The 23607-nt window shown below is 41.7% G+C and overlaps 1 protein-coding gene across 3 annotated transcripts in view; it reads right to left on the reverse strand.

The window, feature by feature from the left end:
• Nucleotides 1-8447: 8447 nt before the first annotated feature.
• Drd3 (dopamine receptor D3) overlaps nt 8448-23607 on the reverse strand; it is a 51573-nt gene continuing 36413 nt past the window's right edge. Inside the window, exons 3-7 of one of the 3 annotated variants that reach the window (XM_027412656.2) lie at nt 22479-22621; nt 13603-13799; nt 9698-9833; nt 9551-9598; nt 8448-8806 (exon numbers count right to left, since the gene is read on the reverse strand). In XM_027412656.2, the coding sequence (XP_027268457.1) occupies nt 8610-8806; nt 9551-9598; nt 9698-9833; nt 13603-13799; nt 22479-22621 (721 nt within the window). In that variant the 3' untranslated portion in view covers nt 8448-8609. Of the gene's footprint in view, nt 8807-9550; nt 9897-12502; nt 12581-13602; nt 13800-22478; nt 22622-23607 lie in introns of all 3 variants that reach the window. The other 2 variants (XM_027412654.2, XM_027412655.2) reach the window with 2 other exon arrangements.

Raw genomic sequence — 23607 nt, forward strand, 5'->3', positions numbered from 1 at the left:
ATTGGTTTGTTTTTCATAACTGAAAGTTTTAATTGACATAAACCAGCCATTTTACAGTGAATAATTCAATGGCATTTAGTAGCTTACAATATTGTGCAACCACTCCCTCTGTGTGGTTCCTTTTTTGTTATCATAGGAGAAAACCTGTCATCCATCAAGCAGTTAGCACCCACTCCCCTTTTTTCCATTCTTGGAAATAAACAATTTTCTTTTTATCTCTGTGAGCTTATCTATTCTGAATATTTCATGAAAATAAAATCATAATAGATGAGATTTGTGTGTCTGGCTTCTTACATTAGTGTAATGTGTTCATCCATATTGTACCATGAACCAATATTTTATTTCTTTGCATTGAAAAGATGAAAATTACTTTGAGATCAGCTAGAGATTATAGACCATCCTACTAAACTTCCACAGGAAGAGACACTAACTGGATTCCTGATGTTGCTGTTTATAGAATCTATTTCCTGAAGAAAGTAGAAAAAAAAAGTGCCACAAAGGGTAGATTGTAGTAGATGCTGGGATGTTCCTCCTAGATCTCATTTGGGGATTTCTTCCTCTAGTTGTTAAGAATGGAATAAAAGCTTTCAACTGAAGAGAGCCTTTGCCTAAATCATGCCTCCTCCCTAGAGGTAGTTCTCATCCAGTGACTGACTCCGGTGGGATTCTTCTCATACTCTGAGCTTGCTCCTACTTCCTCCATCCCCTTTGTATGTGTTGATCCCTAAGTCATCGCCCATTAAACATCTCCATTCTCTATGCAAATTTTCTTTTTAGAATTTCAATGCAAGCCCTACAAAGTCAATGCAATTTGCGTTGGGTCATTAAAAATTGAATATTCCAATCATGGGAAATAATGAATCTATGGCATTCTGAGCTGATTCAACAACATTTAGAGGATCATAACCTGTTGAGGTCTTATAGTTTAGGAGAAACTAATAAAATGGCTATATTCAGAGGAAATCAACCAAGATAGGTAGTGCAAGAGAATGCTGCTTAGAGACAGAGGACTTGAAACTTTGAGGACTGTCTTAATCTCACATATGGAAGATGGAACCTAAAAACTGGTTTTAAAAATTGGCAGATTTTAGCTGAATGACACAGCAATTTTTATAAATTAAAAAAAACATGTTTGGACATTTTGCCTGCATATATGTCTGTGAACAACTTGCATGCCTGATGCCTGTGGAAGTCAAAGGAGGGCATCAGATCCCTGGGAACTAGAGTTACAGATGGTGATGAGCCTCTTTGTGGATACTGAGAGTCAAACTCTTGTCCTGTGGGAAACACAGCAAGTGCTCTTATTTGCTGAGCCATCTCTCCAGATCTGGCAGGAATTTTTTAAAGGGCCACTTGTCACATGTCCTGGGAAATAATGAGCCAGCTCCTTAATATAGATGGATGATGATGGATCAGAAATGTGCAAGCCAGGATTTCTACACTAAGAACTGGGATCCAGGCCTCCTCAATGTTCAAATCTCATGATTATAGCTTGCAATAAATTATAAGCTTTTAAAGGATCTCAATATGGAGACCTATGGAATCTGACTCAATGTTGTCAGTGTTTCTTAAAGGGGAAAAGAAAAATATCCCCCACCACTTTCATTCTGTCTAGAGTGACATGGCATGGCTCAGGATACATACGGGGTATTTTCGAGTATCCTCCCCACCTACAATGAGTTTACTGTTCAATTCCCCCCTTTTAAGACACAGAGAAGCAAATGGTTGATTTTGAATTAGCTCTGACTTTTATTAATAAGCATATTTACAAGTTTTAAGGGCTCAGCAGATAATTTATATCCTGCTACAAATAGCTCTAGCTTGTATTAGCATAACCTTAGGAATTCAGGCAAGACACCTTTACTAAAAATAAATTGGAGCTCCAGGGAATTTACAGAGTTGACCCAGACCATGAAGGGACTCTGTGCCAGGGATGAAATCTGACCTCTCATATTATGGTCGATAGGACTTTCATACCTATGCTCAATTTTTTCCACATCCCAATCTTCCTTCCTGACCACTCTCATCATAGTTTATGGGTTGAATGGTATTACACACACACACACACACACACACACACACACACACACACACACACACACACACCAAAGCTAAAGTCTAAACACTGGACCTATAAATGATTTGATTTGGAATAGAGTCTTTGCAGATGTAATCAAGTTAAGATAAGGTCATATTGGGTGAAGGCAGCCCTAACACAATGATTCACAAAAGGAAAAATTTGCCCCAGACACAAAGCTACAAGAAATTGCTGATGGAAACTAGAGTTATGTTGCCAAAAAGCTAAGGAACAACTTGAGGGGGTTGCCAGTAACCACTAAAGACTAGGAGGAAGTGAAGGGGGATTTTTCCCTGGAGTCCTCAGAGAAAGAACAACCCTGTAAATGCCTTGACTTCGAAATTCTGATTCAGGAGTGAATACAGTTCTTATTGTTTTAAATTACCCAGCATGTAGATCCCTTGTTATAGTAGTCTTGAATGTCAGTGTTCCATAACCAGGGCCCTTCTGACAGGCCGGAAAAGAAGCAATGAGAAGATGTGTTGACCGATTGGGCATTGTGAGGGACAAAGCCAGGCAGTTTTGAGATTAGATGTGTCTGCTCCTCATCTGATGATTAGGAGAGGAACAGGGGACACAAAGGAGACTTCAGCAAGTAAGTTCCTGACATCATCAACTTGGGTGGTGGTCACAGCCTGCTTGAGCAGGGGCCTTCTGAGCATGAGAGGGGCTCTGTTAGGTGCTATGCATTTGTCTAGTAGTTCGACTACAAAGACAGCTAGGTATCCTGGGTGTGTTAAGGGAATAAAAGACAAGAAAAATCAGCTTATGTGGTGGTCAGGTGAGGCCGGAAAGATTGTGCCAAGTAACTTGAGGAAGAGGATCTGGATAGGAGATCAATCAAGTAGGGTGACAGTCAAGGAGTAATCAGTAAGAACAAGACCAAGGATGACAATGACCTCATTTATTTATTTATTTAGTATTTGTTAGGGCTTTATAGTTAGTGAAGTCCTTCTGCTATGTTTGGACCATTGTGTTTCCTGAAAAATCCAAGCTGAGATGTAATTACTAATGCAGTAGTAGTAACGTCCTTAAAAGGTAACTAGGCCATGAGGATTCTGCCCCTATAAATGGAATTAATATCTTACAAAAGGGCCAGAGAGAACTAGAGTGGCCCTCCTTCACACCACACCTTTGCGGTGTAAGGATGCAGTATTTTTCCCATTAGAAGGGTGAAACAAGAAGACACTACTATAGACACAAATATTGAGCTCATCCAGACAATAAAATTGCTGGTGCCTTGATCTTAGATATTCTAATCTTAAGAAATGTGAGAAAATAAATTTCTGTCATTTGTAAATGATCCAGTCTGTGGTCTTTTGCTATAGCAACAGGAATAGACAAAGAGAACTAGCAACTGGTGATTTTATCTAATTTTCAGTAAGAAAGAACAGGACATTAGCTCTTCATTTTTCCCACGAGTAAAGTGAAGCTCAGAGAGGTTAAATCACTTGCCTAAAGCCACGTGTCCATGTTAGCACTAGAACTTCAGCCCCTGACTGATATCTGAACACTGTGTTTCCCATAAGAGGGTTAGAGCCAGCATGGAGTCATCCTTGCTTCCACTTGAGGGTGTGAACATCCTTAGAAGCTTCTCCTCCCAGGAACCAGGCTCCATACAAAGCAGAAACTCATTGCACAATGGTAGAGACAGATGATTAATTGAGGTGAGGGCTGAGGAAACAAGTGGTCCCAGGTCTTGAGCTTGGCCGGGACTCTCAGGTTCTGCCTCTGCTAACATGTGCCACAGAGATGAACTGACAATGGCATCACCTGCACTGAGTCTTTGTGTCAGGAGGTAGTCATGGCAACCCACTTGCTTCCTCAGCCGATGAGTAGACAATTAGGTAGAATGGAGGAATCAAGTTAATTGCCTGTCATCTCTTCTCTGCTCCCTGTGTATTGATTCAAATTAAGCCTTTCCAGTCATCTAATGTCAGCAGATACCAAATGAAGAGCACAGACCTGGGAGCCAGGATCTCCAGCAAATAACTATTTGTAAATGACTCTCTTAACCTCTCTGCCTCTCTGTGTGTTTCTGACCCCAGCATTCACAAAAACAAATCTCTTTGACTGACTTTTGATTTCTAATCCAAAGTCTCTGAGCTGCCTAATGATAACCATTTCTGATATCAAGTCCATTCACCTAGGCATCCCTTTTTTTTCAGAGTGAAGATAAAGGAATTCAAACTAAAGCCTGTATTTGTTGAAACCCAGAGAACAGGTACATAAACCAGCGGTGGACACTCCACTGTGCGTGTAGCACACATGGGGGTCTAGGATCCAAGTTCTAGATGTATTACGTGACAAGTGTTACTATCAGCTCAGCTACCCAGTCCATAGCTACAAGTCCAGATCTGAGAGATGATGGATGGAAACATCTCATCCTTATGGTGTCATTTCTATAGTCAGAAGTAATTATTTGTGATTGCTTCCATGATCTTTGCTTGTTCTGATTTTTAGTGTTGGGGGGGCTACTCTTTCTGAAATACTTGTTCGACATTTTAAAATGTTTAAAATGTCAAATCTGGTAGTATTTGTTCAGAAAGTCATCTCAAAACTGAATTTGGAGCTACTAAACACCTAGAATCCTGTATTTATAAAACAGACACCAAGCATGTGGACCTACTTTACGATACATAGTAGTGACCGTGCTTTATCAGAGCTGTTTTTAATGATGTTGCTCAGAATGGTTTTCTTCCAGATAATGATTGAGAAGCTAATTTAAAAAAAATGGTGCCAGGTACCACAAGAGTAACAGAACTGTGATGTAATGTTTTTTGTGATTTTGTTTTTTACTTTTTTGTTGTTGTTGTTGTTTTTAATGGAGTGTGCTGGATGTCTCTACAATTTTGTTCAAATGACTGCAGAACCTGGAAAAGCTGTTGATTCTATTGATGCATAACATATTGCTATTATTGGTCTTATTATATAGATATAAATATATATATATATATATATATATACATATATAATTTGAATTTTTGGAAACTTCAGCTGCGTTGTCAACTTTGGAAAAAAGTATCCCAGTTTACCGTGTTGAGTTGGCATAGTTCAGAAATTAACAGCCATATTGGTCTAGAAATGTTGAACTTAATTTTTTTCCATTTGTACAGGGGTAACACACTGTATTAAATATGTAAGGTCTCATCTACGTGGGTTTGATTACAAAAACTAATAAAGTATTCTCTAAAAAAAAAAAAAAACAGACACCAAGCAGGTAAGCATTGTATACATGAATTACCTCCTTACTGGACTATTGGCTTCTTGAGGCTGGTGGGGCAATGACTATGTCTTTTTGGACAGTGCTTCTCGGTGCTCAATACAGTGCCTGATGCAAGAAGGTGATAAACTTTTTTATTGAATAATTGGTTGATTTAAGAAAATGTGTAATGAAGCATTAAAGGCTGATGCTCTAGAAGAGGAAAATGTTTGCTTATGGCCCTGAGTTGAATGTCGATTGGAGGAGATTAAGATTTCTGTACTATTTGCAGTTTACTCAAACAGTGTGGCAAAGTTTGATATTTCTTTGGGTTCTAGAAGAGGCTTCCCCAAGAACTATGGCCTGATTTATTCAGCCCAATATTTCTTCTGAGACTTGTGGTCATGTTGGCAATGAAAATAATGAGCCTAAGATTGAAGGTATTGGCTCATGGTGGAAACTGGGGTGACGTGAGGGTCTTAAGATGAAGAGGATACAATAAAGACTTTGGAGACATAATTGAGATTTCTTTTGGAAATTCTTCCTGGACCAAACCAAAAAAATTTTAGAAGTAGATATGTACAGACTAATAGACACCGTGGAGCCAATAGGAGCTTTACAGTTTAATTGTAGAAGTGACGGTATAACTTAACATTATATCTATATGGAGTTGAAAGTTTTTACAAGTCCTGGGGGGAATGTGGCAAAGTGGAAAGAACAAGGGATTCAGTACAATAGGCTCTCATTAACCAACTGGGGGTCACAGTTCTGAGGCTTGGTTCTCTTTTATGTAAGTGAAAGAGAATGCAGAACCAATCACTCTCTAGAGACTCAATTTCCTGTGTTACTTCTTAAGACTTGAACATGGCAGGAGAGTGAGGCCAGTATCTTAGGCTGGATTCTAGGAAGTTTAGATACTTGGGTAAATGCTCTCTGCCCCACCAGAAGCTTATAGTCCACTCAGGACACAATTTATGTGCACAGTGCTTACCTTCTTGTTGTCTATAAAAAATAGGATTCATAGTGCTTAGTAGCCCCAAATTCAGCTTTGGGATGGCTTCCTGGACAAACACTGTCAGAGCTGAGACATCATTCAAAAATGTAGCAAAGTTATTTGGAGATAGTGGGTGGTTGGTGGGGTAGAGTTAGAGTCATCTTAGCATCTTCACCACCTCTCCCCTTTGGCAGGAAGCCACGTTCCAGCTTGGGAATCAGATGCATGTCCATTCAAATCTCCTGATACTTATTGACAGCGTTTGACCTGCAGGCAAGTGTTTAACCTCCCTCCGTTTCAGTGTCTGGTTTTTATAAAGGTTGGTTACTTGTTACCAAGAGAAGATACAGAGGGGCTGGAGGAATGGTTCAGTGGTTGACAGCACTTGCCCCTCTTCCAGAGGACCTGGGTTCAGTTCCTAGTTCCAACACAGCAGCTCCAGTTCCAGGTGATCCAAGGACCTCTTCTGACCTCTGCAGGTACCAGGCATGCATGTGGTACACATGCATGCAGGCAGGCAAAATTCTCATATGCATAAAATAAAATAAAACAGAATAAAAAATATTTGCTGTCATTCTTCCTCACAAAGGGATTGATACCAATTCTTATGTTTCTGCCCCCAGATTCTGGTTGGTTTTTATTTTGTTGTTATTGTTGTTTTTTAACATAGAATTCTATAGTATTTTACCCCACAGTCTCATCTGTTTTTATTTGTTTTGAATGGGGAAATTTAGAAATCATAAACTTTTACTTTTGCAGATTTAAGTGTCCAGGACTGACTCAGCTTTGCTTGTAACAAAAACCTATCATAGTTTATGGCACTGAATTGAAGAGGCAGTGGGCGGAGAGGATTTGGGTTTTCACACTGCACTACAATACCAATTATTACAGATAATAACACTTTTAATGTTTAGGACTATCAGCCAACTAACTCAGGGTCAGATGAATAAGGATGAGGCAGGTGAGGCCTTGGGTTCTTTGTGAAGTTCTTGGGCTCCTTTTTAAACATTGTGTCTGCCACTACCTGTCATGCTATATACTAATGCTCTTAAAGGTAAATTTATTGAAGTTCAGGCTGACACATTTCATTTGATCTTGATTCCAAAATCAATAAAAAAAATAGCTTCTTCAATAAAAAAAAAGTAGGTGAGAAGGTAAATGATGTGTATGTTGTAACTCCTTCTAAATGCAATTTTGAATGGCATTTACAGATTATTTCTCATGAGTATTTTTTTTTTCTCTCTTGAGTCACCACACCCAGTGTTTGTTATGCTCTGAGCACAGTCGTTATAATGGTGATGTTTAGGATCTGACTAGGGTTTTATAAAGATTATCATGTGATGAATTGGCCCAACCCAATACCCTCAGTTCACTACCCCCCACATGGGCAAAATGTAAGGGCAAGGGGAGATTAAAGTCTTTGAGGACAGCCACTGCCTCAGTCAAGTTGGGCCTTGGTTAAGCAGATGGAAGTTCTTGGCTAGGAAAACCTTCTAATGATGGCATATGGGAGGCACTTTCTAAATCACAAATTTCAGCCATGACACTGCAGAGGAAACTGGCTTAATCTTCTTCACTTAGCCATCTTGTCTTGAATGATTCTGGAAATCAAGACACTAGCATTGTCTTGAGAAAGTCAGGGAATAAAGCTAAGGACCACCGCTAGCCAGAGCTAACATGTAAGGGCAGTAATGGTAGAAACAAAACCCAAGTCCCAATGTGGGACAGTGTCTGCTCTGGGCTGAGCAGACCCTCACCAAACACAGCAGGTTCAGTCCCACAGAAAGGTATAAACCTTGGCCTTGCCTTTCGTGGTTCAGGATAGAGTGAAGGAAAACAAGCAAACGGCCCCATGGATGCTCAAGGTTAACTGCACTGACAGTTAATTACAGGTCTGAAAGAAGAGAAACTGACTGTCTATGAGACGGCTTCCTGGCTGTGATTTCAAGGACCCCTGGCAGGGTGAGACTGCTGAGACCTGTTCATTTTTCTTTCACTCCAATGCATCATGTCTCCAATGACAATTCTCTGTGTGTGTCCCGTACGATTTTTTTTTTTTTATCAACTTCTCTCTGAGTTATTACCTAGCACTTAGCAATTTGGAACTGGCAGAATGAAGTCAGATGTAAGCTGGGGAGGTAGACCATTCTGTTGTGGAGTAAACAGTTGGTTATTCCTAACCAGGGATAACCTGGACTGTTTGTCCTGCTTCACAAATCTTCATACCACAAATGCCAGAACGGAGTGTAGTCATTCCATGCAGACCCTGGTGCACAGGGGTCCAAACTGCCTGGCATTTTGAAGTAGGTAAAAGGGGTGTGGCCTCTTCTCCTCCTTCAGCAGGACAGGATCTTGAGGAAGGCTTTGCGGAATTCCACGTTGAAGGTGGTGTAGATCACAGGGTTAAGGGCACTGTTCACATAGCCTAGCCATGTTGTGGCTCTGTAAAGCTCTGGTGACACATGGCATGCCTGACAGTGAGTATTAAGAACATGAGTCAGGAAGAAAGGCAGCCAGCAGACAATGAAGGCTCCTGAGTTACAAAGAAAGAGAGAATGGGTAAGGAGTCAGCTCACCACTTTCCTTGCAGCACAGGAAATCGCTATACTGGGCACCATGCTGGGAGTTCTACACGCCATTTGCTTTCTGTTTGCATCACTTGCCTTCCCCTCATCGATTTGCCTTTCCTTTCTCTTAATGTTATGTGGCATCTGTGATTTACCAAACTTTTATTAATTAGATGTTAGAATTTAGTTCTTTTTTACTATAAAATTGAAAATTGGCCATATACATACTGGCAAACTTGATAAACACAGGAACACAGAAAGAAAAGAACCACCCACTACTCAAAGACAATCACTTTTGACAACTTTATGAATTTATTTCGTTCTGTTTTCTTACTTAAAGTGACCTAGGTATCATCGTCTCATACGACAGTAGTTTTGCCTTCTTATTTTCCCACTTACATTTTAAACTAAGTAAATATTTATTAAATGCCCAATGTGTGCCACATACTTTTGTTGACTCATGACTACTCAATTTATACATCATCATTCCATATGATAACCCAAATTAAGTGACTTCGTGAATTTCATTTAGGTCTTTTGAGTTTTCGTTTGAGTTAATGTTCATACAGAAACCTTCTCAGTTGTGTTATAGAGATTGTATAATTGAATGTTCAATGTTCTTTAAATGTGGCTATGATAGCCCCCACTACAGCACCCAACACTAGCTTCAACTAACCGTCTAACCCAACCCAAATTAGACTCAGACTCACCAAGCACAATGGCCACCATCTGGGTTGCCTTCTTCTCTCGAAGTGGCACTCCCCTAGGCTGCAGGGGCCCCAGCTTCAGGGATGTGGATAACCTGCCATTGCTGAGTTTTCGAACCTCTAAGCTGAGCTTGGGTGCCATGGTGGGGCTCAAGGAGTTCCGAGTCCTCTCCACCCGGCTCATCCCTCCTCCTCCTTCTTGGAAGCTTGGGTGCCTCAAAGCAGTGTCTTGGCAGATGCTGTAGTAGCGTTTCAGTTCCCCATGTGTCTGGCCAGGAGAGAGGGGCTGCAGGTGTGACAAAAGAGGGTCCTGGCATTGCTGGGGATACTGTTTGTCTTCTATGTGCTCCTGAAATGGAAAGATAATGAAAAGAAAAAGGAGGAAAGCCTCCTTGTGTACAACCTGCAGGGGGCATGGTGGGACCATGGGAAGTAATGGAAATGAAATCCACTTCTGACTTTACAACTGAAAAGCAGCCACCCCATAGAACATCCCATCAGCTTAGCAACCCATGAGAAAGGCACCCTAGCATTGTAGTCTGGCCTTTCTGAGCTAGAAAGACCAGGCTATCTCAACATATTAAGTGCCATCACTGGGATGTAGTCAGCAAAATCTAGAATGTGGGAAACCTTACAAGATAAATGCTTCGAGTTCTTAAACACACAAATTACAGTAACAAACACATATAAGATGTAAAGGTATGGGCCTTAGATACATGGGAATTGATTCATTTTTTATCTAAGATTTATTTATTTATCTTTTTATCTATTTATTTATTTATTCATTTATTTCATGTGCACTGGTGTTTGCCTGTATATTCTCTGTGTGAGGGTGTTGGATCCCCTAGAACTGGAGTGAGCTGTTATATGGGTGCTGGGAATTGAACCAGGGTGAGCAGCCAGTGAGCTATCTCTCCAGCTCAGGAATTTGACCTTTAAGGGTGTGTGTGTATTTGTAGGTTGGAGCTTAGATGAAATCAGATTGGTCACAAGTTGATAACTGATGATACTAGCTGATGGTGACTCTGGATTTATTTTGTCTTTTCATTTAAAAAAAATTATACTTAACTTTACTTTGTTTTAAGATTGAATGTCATATAAAGGCTGGCCTTGAATTTGCCACAAAGTTTCTCCTGCCTCCACCTCTCAAATACCTGGGTTATAGGTATGTACCACACTTTTGTTTTTGAAATTTTAAATATCAATATTTAAAGGGGGAAAAAGAAAGAAAACTAAGATTTACATCATAACTTTTCTTCTTAGTAGATGTTATCCTTTAGGAACTTAAGGAACTGTTTCTAAGCTTCAACTGTAAGATGGAAAAATTTTAGGAAAAATAGACTGTGATTTTTTTCTGGTATTTTTGCCTGGGGAAGGTCAACATGTATGTGTTTGACATTTGAACTTTCCATATTTGATTCTTTTTGCTTGTTTTTGTTTTTTAGGACAGGGTTTTTCTGTGTAGCTTTGTAGACCAGGCTGGCCTCAAACTCACAGAGATCCACCTGCCTCTGCCTCTGGAGTGCTGGGATTAAAGGTGTATACCACCACTGCCTGGCTGAACTTTCTGTATTTGAAAGATTAGACACTTGTGTCAATCTTGAGTAGGAAGTAGGATTCTGTAATTCCTACTACCAAAGTCATAAAAGCCAGCTATTCCTTCTTTACCCTTCCTCTCTCCTGTTTCTTCAGGTAAACTAGAAGCTTTGGTACCTGAACTGAGCCCAGACAAGGGGAGATTCACATATGAATCTTTGGGTTGGAGATTTCAGAACTGTTGGCTTTTGTTTTGATGTGATTTCTTAATTAATTTCCAATTAATATAAGTATATTATGTTATGCCAATCTATAATCTAGACAATATTTATGATTAAGCTGGCACCTATTATCTGAAAATCACAATATTTAACTTCTAGTGTGAGGTTCTAGTTGGGGTTGGGGATTAGTTCTTGGGATTGCCTATGCAATGGAAGAACATCCTGCTTCCATGTCACCAAATATGAATGCTCTGACCTACAGGGAGAAAGTGACTCTTTCAAGATTCCATTCTGGTGGCTGTGTTTTTCTGTTAGCTCTGTAAATCCTTAGCCCTACCTCCATAGCTGATGTACGAAACACTGATTCCTCCATGGCTGGCTGGTTGGCAGAGAGACTTCCATTCCCAGATGGTAGGACAGAACCTAATTCTCCACACTCCTGGCAATGCAGCCTCATGGCTCTCCAATGACTTCCTGTGAAGTCAACACTTCTCCTTCAGCCTTGGCATCCACTCAGACCATGGATCTGTCATGTTGACTTTAAACTGCTTATCTATCTGTTCTCATTTACAGCAAGAGTCTCTAATTGCTACATCAGGCCTGTGTGCAGAGTTGTTAATTAATTATAGAGAGACTGGACAAGACTCAACTCTTCATCATTATCTGTTTTTGAAGCTTAATTTCTAATGTGAGTTTGGGAGGAGGAACCACGGGTCTTGTGTTTGACATCTTTAGGCTCTTTACTATACTATGCTAGCAAGGCAAGCCCAGGCTGACTTGAATTGGAAAGGCAAGGCTTAGAGGGATCATGAAATTGTCATGGTTTTGTACATAGTCAGTAACAAACAGGACACTTGAAACTTTTCTTTCTTTGGCTCTTCCTATGCGTTCATTTCATTGACATCCTATTCCCTGTACTGTGGAATTCTCTGGATGGCATCCTTAACCCACATCTGAAAGCCATTGACTCCAGTCATTGGATCTATCCCGCTAGTCCAATGATTTCTGAATGTCATGGGATAAAACCCATGCCTAGACTTCAGTCACATAGAGTCTGGAATCTTGGCATACATTACAAATACGTGTGTGGGATCAGTAAGGAATCCCATGTTGTGGTAGGAATGAAATCAAGACAAAACAACATCTTAGGGAAAGATCTCTAGCTCTTTTCCTTTGATCTAAGACACAGCCTGCTTACCATTTGTCCCGTGGCATCTGACAGAAACCTGGCCCTTATTGAAAACTGCCGAATGGGATGCAGCCGCAGACAGGAAGACTGGGGTATTTGAAGGAGAAACAATCAGTTATGGGATGATCTCTACAAAACTGAACCATATCACATGCAATTATGTAGCATGACAGTACGTGGAAGACCCTCTCTTTGTATCTTAAGCCTTAGGTCATGTTCTCCCATTTCATGGGGACCAATCATCTTTTTCTATGCAAGTCCTAGGACTTTGTGGTTCTGGTGACACAGGTCACTAGAGGTTGGGCTAGACACCCAAACTAGTTCTGTCTTTAAGACTTAAAAAAAATAATTCAGTTCTTTCTCTCCCTGTCTTGGGCACATTGGTTATTTTTTAAATGTCTATTCCACTTTGTATTTGGGCACTTCATTGCCTTCACTTCACATTTGGCAACCATCTCAGTCAGTTTTGAGTGGAGGTGAAGTTTATTTTCATGTCCAGATTCCAAGCTCCATAAAGACAGTGGCTGTTTGATATAATGGTCCTTACACTGGTTGGAAGTGTTCGGTATTCACAGCAGGGAAGCCACCATAGCAGGGCATAATGTGAGCAAAATCTGAAGCTCAATGGACTTAAAGATCGGTGCTAAGGTTCCAAACCTCCTTTGTAGAGCCTAGAAAGAGCCGCCAGCTCATCAGTGCCTTGACACAGGGACAGATCAGGAAGACGGAGGTCAATGGATGAGCCCTGAGAAAGCAGTGCATGGTACATACAGTACAGTGAAATGCTACCCTGCCCCCCATTCCAGTTTAATAAAAATCAAACCTTGTGGGACATCTGAACTGCTGCTGGTGGAAGGCTCTGAAGAGAAGTAGAACCATCTAGAAAGCATACTATCAGCCTACCAAATAAGGGGAGATCTAGGAAGACCCAGAATATTCTCAATATTGGATTTCCTACCCATAAAGTACAGACAATGCCAGCTGAGTGGAAAGTGATGTAAAATCTGTCTCCTAAGTGTCAATACTGGCACCACCTGCACGGTTGGTCATGGGACTGGAGGCTGTGGTCTGGTGTGTCTTCCTCTAGTTCCTGCCAGGCACTGGCTCACCTGCTGCGGGAATCCAGGTCTGATGCTGATGCACTGGCTGTTCTGTCGAGTGAGGATCCGTTTCCGTCTCCTTTGTCTCAGCACCATGTAGATCCTGGCATAGACCAGGACAGTCACTCCGAAGGGAACGTAGAAGGACACCACTGAAGAGTAGATGACAAAATCAGGGTTGGAGATGGAGCAGATGCTGGGGTCCCCTGTGGGTGAGAGAAGGGGAGAAGGTAACACCATCATCCAAGTGTTCATCCTCAGTGTAGAGTGCTGTGCATGTGTGCACATGACATGACTCGGTGGTGAGGAAAGGAACACGTGGTTTCAGGTTCCAATGTTGTCAGTGCTCTGGAGGCAGAAAGCTAATTCATCTTTGTACTTCATACAGTTGGTTTCAAAAGAAAATTCAGCAATGATTATATTCCAGACACTGATCTGAGCGGAAGCTGTGAAGATGAGTAAGATACAGTGTCTGCCCTTGAAGGAGCAAACAGTCTAGCTAGACAGATGATCTCTTCCGTGCAAATGGTCATTTGTAACCCACAGGAATGTCACCTGGGAGGCTAAGAAGGACCACACAACAGGAGAGCAGAGGCTTCTGGGAGGATGACACACCTAGGAAAGAGTCTGCTGATGTGGAGGCGTGAGTAGCTGATTGAATGCAATGAAAGGGAAAGGCTTCTCCTGAATCCAGGGTGTGGGGTGGGTGGTGATGGAAAAGAAGACAGGAATCAGGAAATCCCTTCATTGGATAGGATGGAAAGAAAGCTGGGAAGGAGACTGTCAACTCAAAAGGGCGCCTATCCCCTGAGCTGTAGAGATGGCTCCGTAGTTAGGAAGGAGCATTTGCTGCTTTTGCAAGGGACTCAGGTTCATTTTCCAGCACCCACATGGCAGCTCTCAGCCACCTGTAACCCCAGGAGATACAACACTTTTCTCTCTGACCTCTCTGGGTATCAGACACACACTATGCAGAGCAGATACATACATGCTAGTACACATAAACATAAAAATAAAAAAATGTTTAAAAAATAAAGAGCTCTTGCCCCTAATTTATGGCCCAGAGTGCCACTTCAACTTCTCTTTGGGAAATCCTCTGGTTTTGCCTTCTTCATTAGATGTGGAGATTCATCCACTACCCAGAATAAGGACAGAGACTGCTCCATCTTGAAATGGAGAAAGAAAGCAAGCTAACATCTGGCAGATAACAGGCCAAAGGCTTCATTCACATGATCTTACCCAATCATACTGGGATAGGACATTGCTGTCTCTATCCTTAGATATACAGAAAGGTTTACTAAGTGGCCCAAGGCAACACAGCTTGAAAGATGCTTTTCTCTAGCCAGCCTGGCCCCAAACCAATCTTCCTTCTGTAGTTTCCACTTTCCACCTCCTTCTGTTCCCAGGACAGGGCACCTCCGTGTCTCATCCCACATTATCAGCAACAGCTATTGGCACACCTGTTCCAGTCTTCAAAGAAGAATGGCAGCTCAGGCCCAAATCTGGCCTTGGGAGATGTGAGATGGCAGAGGGAGCAGTGGCCACGCAGTGCTCTAGTTCTGCTTCTTGATCTTCTGAAATGGGTTGAGGACAGACAGCCCCGGGGGTGACACGCACGGGCCTGCTGAGGTACCTAGCTTTACTTTCGTTATGTACAAAAGGATAAAAATATTTCCTGCATATTAGCTATGAGAAATAGTGAGGATAAATGATTGCTATGGTTATTGTCATTTTTGTTTGTTTGTTATATCATTGTTGTTTACCCCTTCTGGGGTTTTTTTTTGGACTTAAGATGGGAAGTATCCATTGAAATAAAAGTTTGGAGAAAGACTCACAAAGAACAATATTTGTGGGGAAAGGAAGAGAGAAAGTTAAGAACCAAAATGAAAAGAGAGAGTGTGTCCAGTACCCAGGGAGGTATTTCAGTGACAGCACGGTACACAATCCTTACAGTCTGCTCCCAAATCCTCCCATTCTGTTAGAGATGGGGTGAAATGGATGCCATCTCACCAGACATTGCACCAGCATCCCTGGGTAGTGATCACCAAACCAACGTCTTCTGTTCTGGGGACAATGAAGTTGGGGGCAGGCATGGGCTGGCCTTCTCTGTCTCTAGGGAGCCATATAGTCGTGACCAGCCCTGCCATTGAAGTCAGCTTGCCTGCTGTCACTGGCTGGCCCAGATCTCAGTGCCACCTGTGGTGAGGAGGAGTCTCAGCATGTGTTAGTAAGCAGGGCCAGAGGACTTGCTTCCTTAAGAGTTAGCTCCATGCTGCCTGCCTTGGTGAGCTGAGTGTTCTTCATTGTCCCTGTGTGCACTGTCTCTCCCTTTCTCTGCCCTCCTTAGAGTCAAAAGTAGATATAGTATGTTTCTCTGTCACACATTCACACACACACACACACACACTGATGTACTTGTTACAAGCAATGTCTTTCAGGAATATTAGTGTTTGCTTCAGGGGAGGGATGGGGGCCCTGGCAATTCCAGGCTAGACTGACATAGATAGAAGTCTGTGTGTATCTCATTACACCTTATGAATGTTTTATCATGTGCAAGCATTTATTTTTTCCATTAAAAACATTGCAACTGTGTGTATGAAGGAAAGAGAGAATGAAGTAGCTATTTCAGGGTCATTGACCATGATGGGCCTCATTTACAATCCCTGAACTTGCTTTGTCATCTCTTCCCACTTCCTCCACTGAAGACAACTGCTGTCCACGCTCTGATCAAGATTTGCAGCCTGTTCCAGAATCCCCCCCACACCGTGTTATGTGGTTTCATGACTGTACGGCAGGCGGGGAGACTCTGGAGTCAGAGGCTGATGAGTGCTGTGGGTGGGCGTCCAGTCACCGGGCAGTGGGAGGCCTCATGCAACAGCAGACTCCAGTGCTTCTCTGTTGAGTCCTCAAGAGTTGGTTTGGGCTGCTGAGGCTCCCTTAGGAGACACGGTGCTTTGTCTGACGTAAATCAGCACTGTGTGGGAGCATAGTAGTTACTGAATGGATATATGAGTGACGAAAACAAATGAGGAAAATGTACAAATGAGCATTTTATCTAGGCACATAAGCACCCACTGGCTGTAGGAAGGCCAGGTAGGCATGGGGAGTCTCTCATAATCACTTTCTAAAAGTAGACAAAGAAAAGGGGTGGGGCAAAGACACAGCTACTTTCTGAGCTTGATGGAGGACATGCTAGGTTCAGAGTTCATATGCTGGGCAACAACACACTAAAGAGGGCATGAGAAAATGGCTCAGGGGGTAAAGTGCTTGCTGTACAAGCACAAGGATGCGAATTTGGATCCCCAGCATGCATGCACAAAGACAGGTATGCCTGTAATCCCGGTACTTGGGGTGGGGATGGGAGAGGGGGACAGAGACAGAAGAATTCCTGAGGCTTACTGTCCGGCCAGTCTAGCTAAATAAGTGAGCTCCAGATTTAGTGACAGATGCTGCCTCAAAAAGTAACACAGTAAGACCCTGAATTAAACTTCTGGCCTTTATACGCATTTGCAAACTACACACACCACACACACCACACACCACACACCACACACATACACACCACACACACACACACACACACACACATATCACATACATACACACATAACACACACCATACACACACACCACACACACCACACACCACACACATACACACCACACACACATACCACACACACCATAGACACACACACCACAACATACCACACACACACACAGATACCATACAAACACACCACACACACACCACACCCCCCACCCCCACACACACACCACCCCCACACACACACACACACACACACACACACACACACACACACACACAAAGAAGAAGGAAGAGGCAACAATAACTGTAACAAAGAGGGCCTTGGAGGGCTCTGTGAGCTAGGCTGAGAACTTGAGCCCCACAGCCATATGAACAGCAAGGTCGAGAGAGGGTTGACTTGAAAGACTGATGAACTTTAGACTTGTTGAAGAACTTGACCTCACTTCAATTCCAAAGACAGGAGATGCTGATGAGTCTGATTTTCGAATGAGTCACTATCTTTCAAACAGTGTGCTTTTATTCTTTTTAGCTTTTGAGCAGCCACGTTCCTCCTGTCTCCAGTGTTCTGAGAGCTAGGTGACATTTCTATCACTAAAATCAAATAAATAGCAATTTTCTTTCTTTTTTTTCTCTAAAGAAAAATCAAGCCAGCTGACATGATTTTCTTAACTTTAAGTCCCCTACCCAGAAGAATTCTTAAATCTGATCACCAACTATTGCTTATTCATTCTAGAACTCTCTTTTAAAAATCACACAATGGGTATCTGATTTGACAGAAATTCAAATACTATTTCTCTCATCTGTGAAATGAAAGGGACTTGAGATCGTTCAGAGATCTATAGGGTTGGGTTGTCCTTTTGCTTGAACATACACACCTTTCTCTGCATCGTTAGGGGACTGTTGATTTGATGGTTGACTGAACTTCTACGCCTCTGGTGGAGCTGGAACAATACCAGTCAGCCAGGCCCTGCAGCTCTGGAACTCTCTCCCACCCAAGATCCTGCCTCCTGCTGCCCCTTTTCAAAGAAAACAAGCAACTCTAAGTGCAAAGTGGCTGAAATTCAGCTTGCCTTTGTGATCTCTAGTTCAGTACTACAAGTGGCAGGCCTTAGCTTTAAATGGAAAGGCCTTGTTATGTTTCATAAAGTCAAGCTTGCTCCAAATCAGGTGAAAGTGACAACACCTGAGGCCGGTCCTGCCTCCACTGGTTAGGGAAGGAGTATCAACAAACTGGTAGAAAAGAGTTGTTTGGGCCACCCTCGTCTCCAGAGCGAGTGCCAGGATAGGCTCCAAAGCTACACAGAGAAACCCTGTCTTGAAAAACAAAAAAGAGTTGTTTGTATTGGGCTTTTGAATGAACTTGTCAATGGGGGAGTGGCTGGAGGGGCCCTGTAGTGGTCTAAATGAGAATGACCATCATAGGCTCATATTTGAGTGCTCGGTCACCGGGAAGTGGTACTACTTGAGAAGATGAGGAGGTGTAGCCTTGTTGGAGGAAGTGTGTCCCTGGGGGATAGGCTTTGAGGTTCCAAAGTCCATGTGAGGCCCAATGTCTCCCTCTCTTCCTGTAGATCAGGATGTAGCTCTCAGCTACTTCTCCTGCACCACCCCTGCTTGGTGCTGTACTTCCTGCCATTAGGATAATGGACTAAATAGCTGAAATTGTAAGCCAGCCCCAATTAAATGCTTTCTTTTATAATAGCTGCCATGGTCATGATGTCCCTTCACAACAACAGAACACTGACCAAGGCAGGCCACATCTAGCAGGATAATGAAAGTACATCAAGAGGGTCAGCCTTTATCAGAGACCAAGGCAGGATTCTTAACGCCTGAGCTCTGCTCATGAAATTGCCTGAACTGTGTTCTAGGAAGGAACAGCTGGGCTTCCCTGTGACCACACAGAGAACCACCACTCTTTATATCTCCCTTGGAGCAGATGTTCAGCTGCAGTTTAAGGCACACAAAACTTTCTGTCACATAATCATGACAATGACACCATAATACCTACTGGGTCCTTATAAAGGACCATGCATTTGACACAATATGAGAACAATTGGAGGGTTTGGTACAGTGTTGCTAAGAAACTTAAACATGAGAGAAAGCCTGGCTTGGTAGCAGAAGCATATAACCTCAGCTACTCCGGAGGCTAAGGCAGATGGATTATAAATTCAAGGCCTTCCTGGGCAACTTAGTGAGCTGCTGTCTCAAAAAGGAAGACAAACAAAATGACCTCAAATGTAAAATGACCAACCTTCAAGCACATAAAAACATAAAACACAAAGTAAAAGAGAGACCCAGAGAGAAGCAGTAGGGTCTTATACTACACACATGCTAGGTCACAAGTCTTTTTTTGATTCTTGAGTTGAAAATCCTGGGACGATTTTCCTAGGCTTTGTTTCTAGAACAATAATGATGTCACTGGTGCCAACATGCTGCAATTAGCTCATCATTCTTCACTTGCGATGTTGACATTAGCTGGGAACTCTGTCTACTGTCAGATCTGGAGATGGTTTCAGCTGTTCTCAGGATGTGTGTGTGCCTGTGAGAGGGAGTAGGACCTCTTCCACCAGCAGCCCAGAATATGTAGGGGAACCAGGCTCAGCCCAGGGAACTACACTCATCCCAGCAAATGGTGACATGTGCTGGAGACGAGCAGATAAGCAGTGCCTTGGTCAAGCAGTGGATCACAGTTCCCATATGAGAGTCCCATGTACAGAAACAAGGTAATGTGGTGCCTTAGCTACCTGATTAGCCCAAAGGGCATATTTAACACCGGCCACAAAAGGTATTTTACTTTCGCATCATTCCCATAGCTATTTCAATGGGCAGTACTTTGTGGTGTATACATACATGTACATGTCCTCTTGGGTATAAAGTGTCATTCAGTTAGAAACAAAGCAAAAAGCAAACAAATAAAGAAAACAAAAGTAATGCATAATGAATAAGATGGTAACAGACTGCTTTGGTAGGATTTCTATCGCTGTGAAGAGACAACCACGAACACAGGAACTCTTATAAGGAAACAATTTAACTGAGGTGGCTTGATTACAGTTCAGAGGTTCAGTCCGTTATCATCATGGTGGGAGGGACATGGTAGCATGCAGACAGACATGGTGCTGGAGAAGTAGCAGAGAGTCCTCATCTTCCAGGCAACCGGAAATGGTCTGAGGGTCACACTGAGCAAAGCTTGAGTCAAAGAGACCTCAAAGCCCGCCCCACAGTGACACATGTCCTCCAACAAGCCCACACCTATCAACAAAGCCACACCTCCTAATAATGCCACTTCCTTATGAGATTATGGGGACCAATGACATTCAAACTACCACACAGACCAAATGCTATGAACATTCTGGGTTAACCAGGAAAGCATTTGTTGATAACTTGGTTTCTTAACTTTTAATGTATCAGAGAAACAAGACTGACGCTGAGACGATAGTATGTGCTTGGCACATCTATTCATGTTATCTCAATTTGAGGCCTTTATAAAGGAACATTTCTGGGCTGGAGAGATGGTTCAGCTCTTCCAGAGAATTCTGATTCCTTTCTCACGGTCCACCTGATGTTCATAACTGTCTTTAACCCTAGTTCCAGGGTGCCCTGTGCCCTCTTCTAGCTTTTGTGGACATCAGTCACATACATGGTTCAAAGACCACATCCATGCAAGCAAAGCACTCATGTGCATACTAAAATTATTTACTAACGGGAATCAAGTCTAGATTTCCTTTTTTGTCCATTTGAATTATTTCATTGCGCTAAAATTGCTTTGAAAAAAATCCCCTACACCACATATAGATACATGTAGTTTTATTATAACTCTGAACAGTAGTAAGAAGGACACATATATTACTATGTCACATATTATAAAGCTCACATGGAACATGTAGCTTCGGAGATGAAATCACTGAACTTTTTGTAATGTAAAAAATTATAAAAAATTATATTTTATTTATAAAAATTATTTATATAATTTATAAATTAAATTTATAAAAATTAAATATTGAAAACTTTGCAACTAGATATGTGGACTGAATATAGATTTGAAGTTGTTCCTTTATGCACCACTATGTTACTGTCTTAGATTCATCAGTGAGGAGGCTGAGCTCAGAAGAGTCCAGTAGCTATTCAAGGAAGCACTGCTGGTAAACAGGACAGCTGGATTTCACCTAGAGCTTTCTCATTCTAAAGCTGCTGTCTACCTCCCTCAGTGTGCTCTGACTACTAAAATCGTTGTCCTTCACACGATGCCTGGAAGATTGTTTATATGTTGGAATTTTCCTGGATTTACATATAACAATGTCTCAACAATATTTGCATGTACATAACCATATGGCTTTGTGACTAGTAAGTACATATAGATCAGGAATTCACAAGTCTGGAATCTAGTAGGAACTGAATAAGACAATCCAAATGGACAAAATAAGAATTCTATATGATTATATAACACTACTCATTCAGGTTTTTTTTCTTAGCAAGCATGCTCATTCATTATGCATTTTCTTTTAAATTTTTAAAAATTATTTCTTTCATTTTGAGATCATAATTACAAAAATTTCCCCTTCCCTTTCATTACATGCTTTCTTTTAAACTATTTTTTTATTTTTGAGATTAAGTTATACAATTTCTTCTTTCCCTTTCCTCTCTTCATACATTTTCAATAGTTTTTGTTCAACATATGGATTTCTTGAGCCCAAAAGAAAGATCATGGCAGATGCAAATGTGGATTGATGTCTTAAAATCCAAATCATCACAAACTCAGATATTATCATCTATCCATCCATCCATCCATCTGTCTGTCCGTCCATCCATTGGTCGTTCCATCTGTCCAACCAGGAGATGAGCCATGTGCCAACTTCATAGCCACAATTTTGCACATTAAAAATAAAAATATGTATTCAGAACTAGTTCTCAAATGTCAGAAATGATTCTTATTGGAGAAAAAGTTAGAAATACATAACTTATTTCAGGCTTTTGTGACATGTTACTTTGCATTGTAGATTGGTTCTGAATAGTTATCTTTTCATTAGCAAATCCTACTTGAATTATTAACATAGCTTTGTGTTTTATTTACATTTATATTACATATCTTCCAGTGAACACAATGACATTTCTTTCAAAATAGGAATGAGGCAGACTTTTCATGAACTGGGTCAAACTAGATGTTTGTGACAATAGCTGGTGATTTATACCTGACAAAGGCCAACACTTTGCAGTCTACATCATACTCACTTGATCACACTGAAGAGGGATGGAGATACTGGGGGGTGAGGTACCACTCACAGTCACTCAGGTATGACGTGGACCTCATAAGTTCAGGAGGCTAAACCAATAGCTTTACCTGTTGTGTTGAGACCAAAGAGGAGAGGGCAGGATACAGCAAAGGCCAGCACCCACACAGCTGTAATCATGAGTGCCACACGCCTACAGGAGCTCTGCCCGGTGCCATGCTGATAGTGAACTGGCATGACCACAGCTGTGTACCTGAAATAGAGCAAGGACATGTGTGAGGCATGATGTGAACACCAGTTGAAAGAGGTTACAACAGGTTGACTCATTGAAGATTCTGACAAGAGAAACGTTACTTAGTTGAAGAGAGTTAAGAAAAGCATTTGATGCCAGTAAAAGGAGCAAAAACAATGGAAGTAAGAGCTGGATGAAGGGGAAGAGTGCAATGAAATGCTGTCATGTGGACATGACATGGACATGACATCCATTAATTTACTGATGCTATGATTACCTGCACAGACCTGCATAAGGTCAAGCCAAAAAAGATGTCAACATTCTGTCAGGAAGTACTGGGTTCAATGGGTTACAAAGCAGGGAGAGGGGAGGAAAGGAGAGATAGATACATATAGAGAGACAGATAGATGATAGATAGATAGATAGATGGAAAAAGTTAGAGAGATAAGATAGAGATAGATAAACAGATAATAGGTAGATAATTAGATAGATAGAACACTCCAGTGAGTTACAAAGAGAGGAGGGAGGAAAGGGGGAGAGAGACATCCTGAAAGGATGTGTTGGTGTGTGGGAGGCATGAGTTGAGAGTGGGTATGACCAAGATACAATGCATGCATGTATGCAGTTGCCAAAGAATAAATAAAAGATGCTTTAAAGAAGGAAAATGTTGTTTGAGTGAAAGCAGAAAGGCTAAGAGAGATGAAGAACTCTTTTGAGGATTTACAGAGAAAGGGACAAAGACTGAAGAGCTAACAGAGCAGCACTGAGCTGTGGGCGGACTTCTTGATGCCCAGTACAACCCATAACCGCCTTCTACTCACAAGACTCACACTCTAAAGACACTGGGTGTGGTTCTGTGTGCCTTCAAGTTCTCCCACAGTTTTCCAGACAAGTCTACTGTGCCTGAGCGAGATGCTTACTCCCTGCTTGTCTGTGAATATACAATCTACTCACAGAGTGATAGGCATTCCAACCAAGAGAGGTTTGGAAAATAGAACGAATGTTCA

The sequence above is a fragment of the Cricetulus griseus genome, chromosome 4, assembly GCF_003668045.3.
Source record: "Cricetulus griseus strain 17A/GY chromosome 4, alternate assembly CriGri-PICRH-1.0, whole genome shotgun sequence".
Lineage (NCBI taxonomy): Eukaryota > Metazoa > Chordata > Mammalia > Rodentia > Cricetidae > Cricetulus > Cricetulus griseus.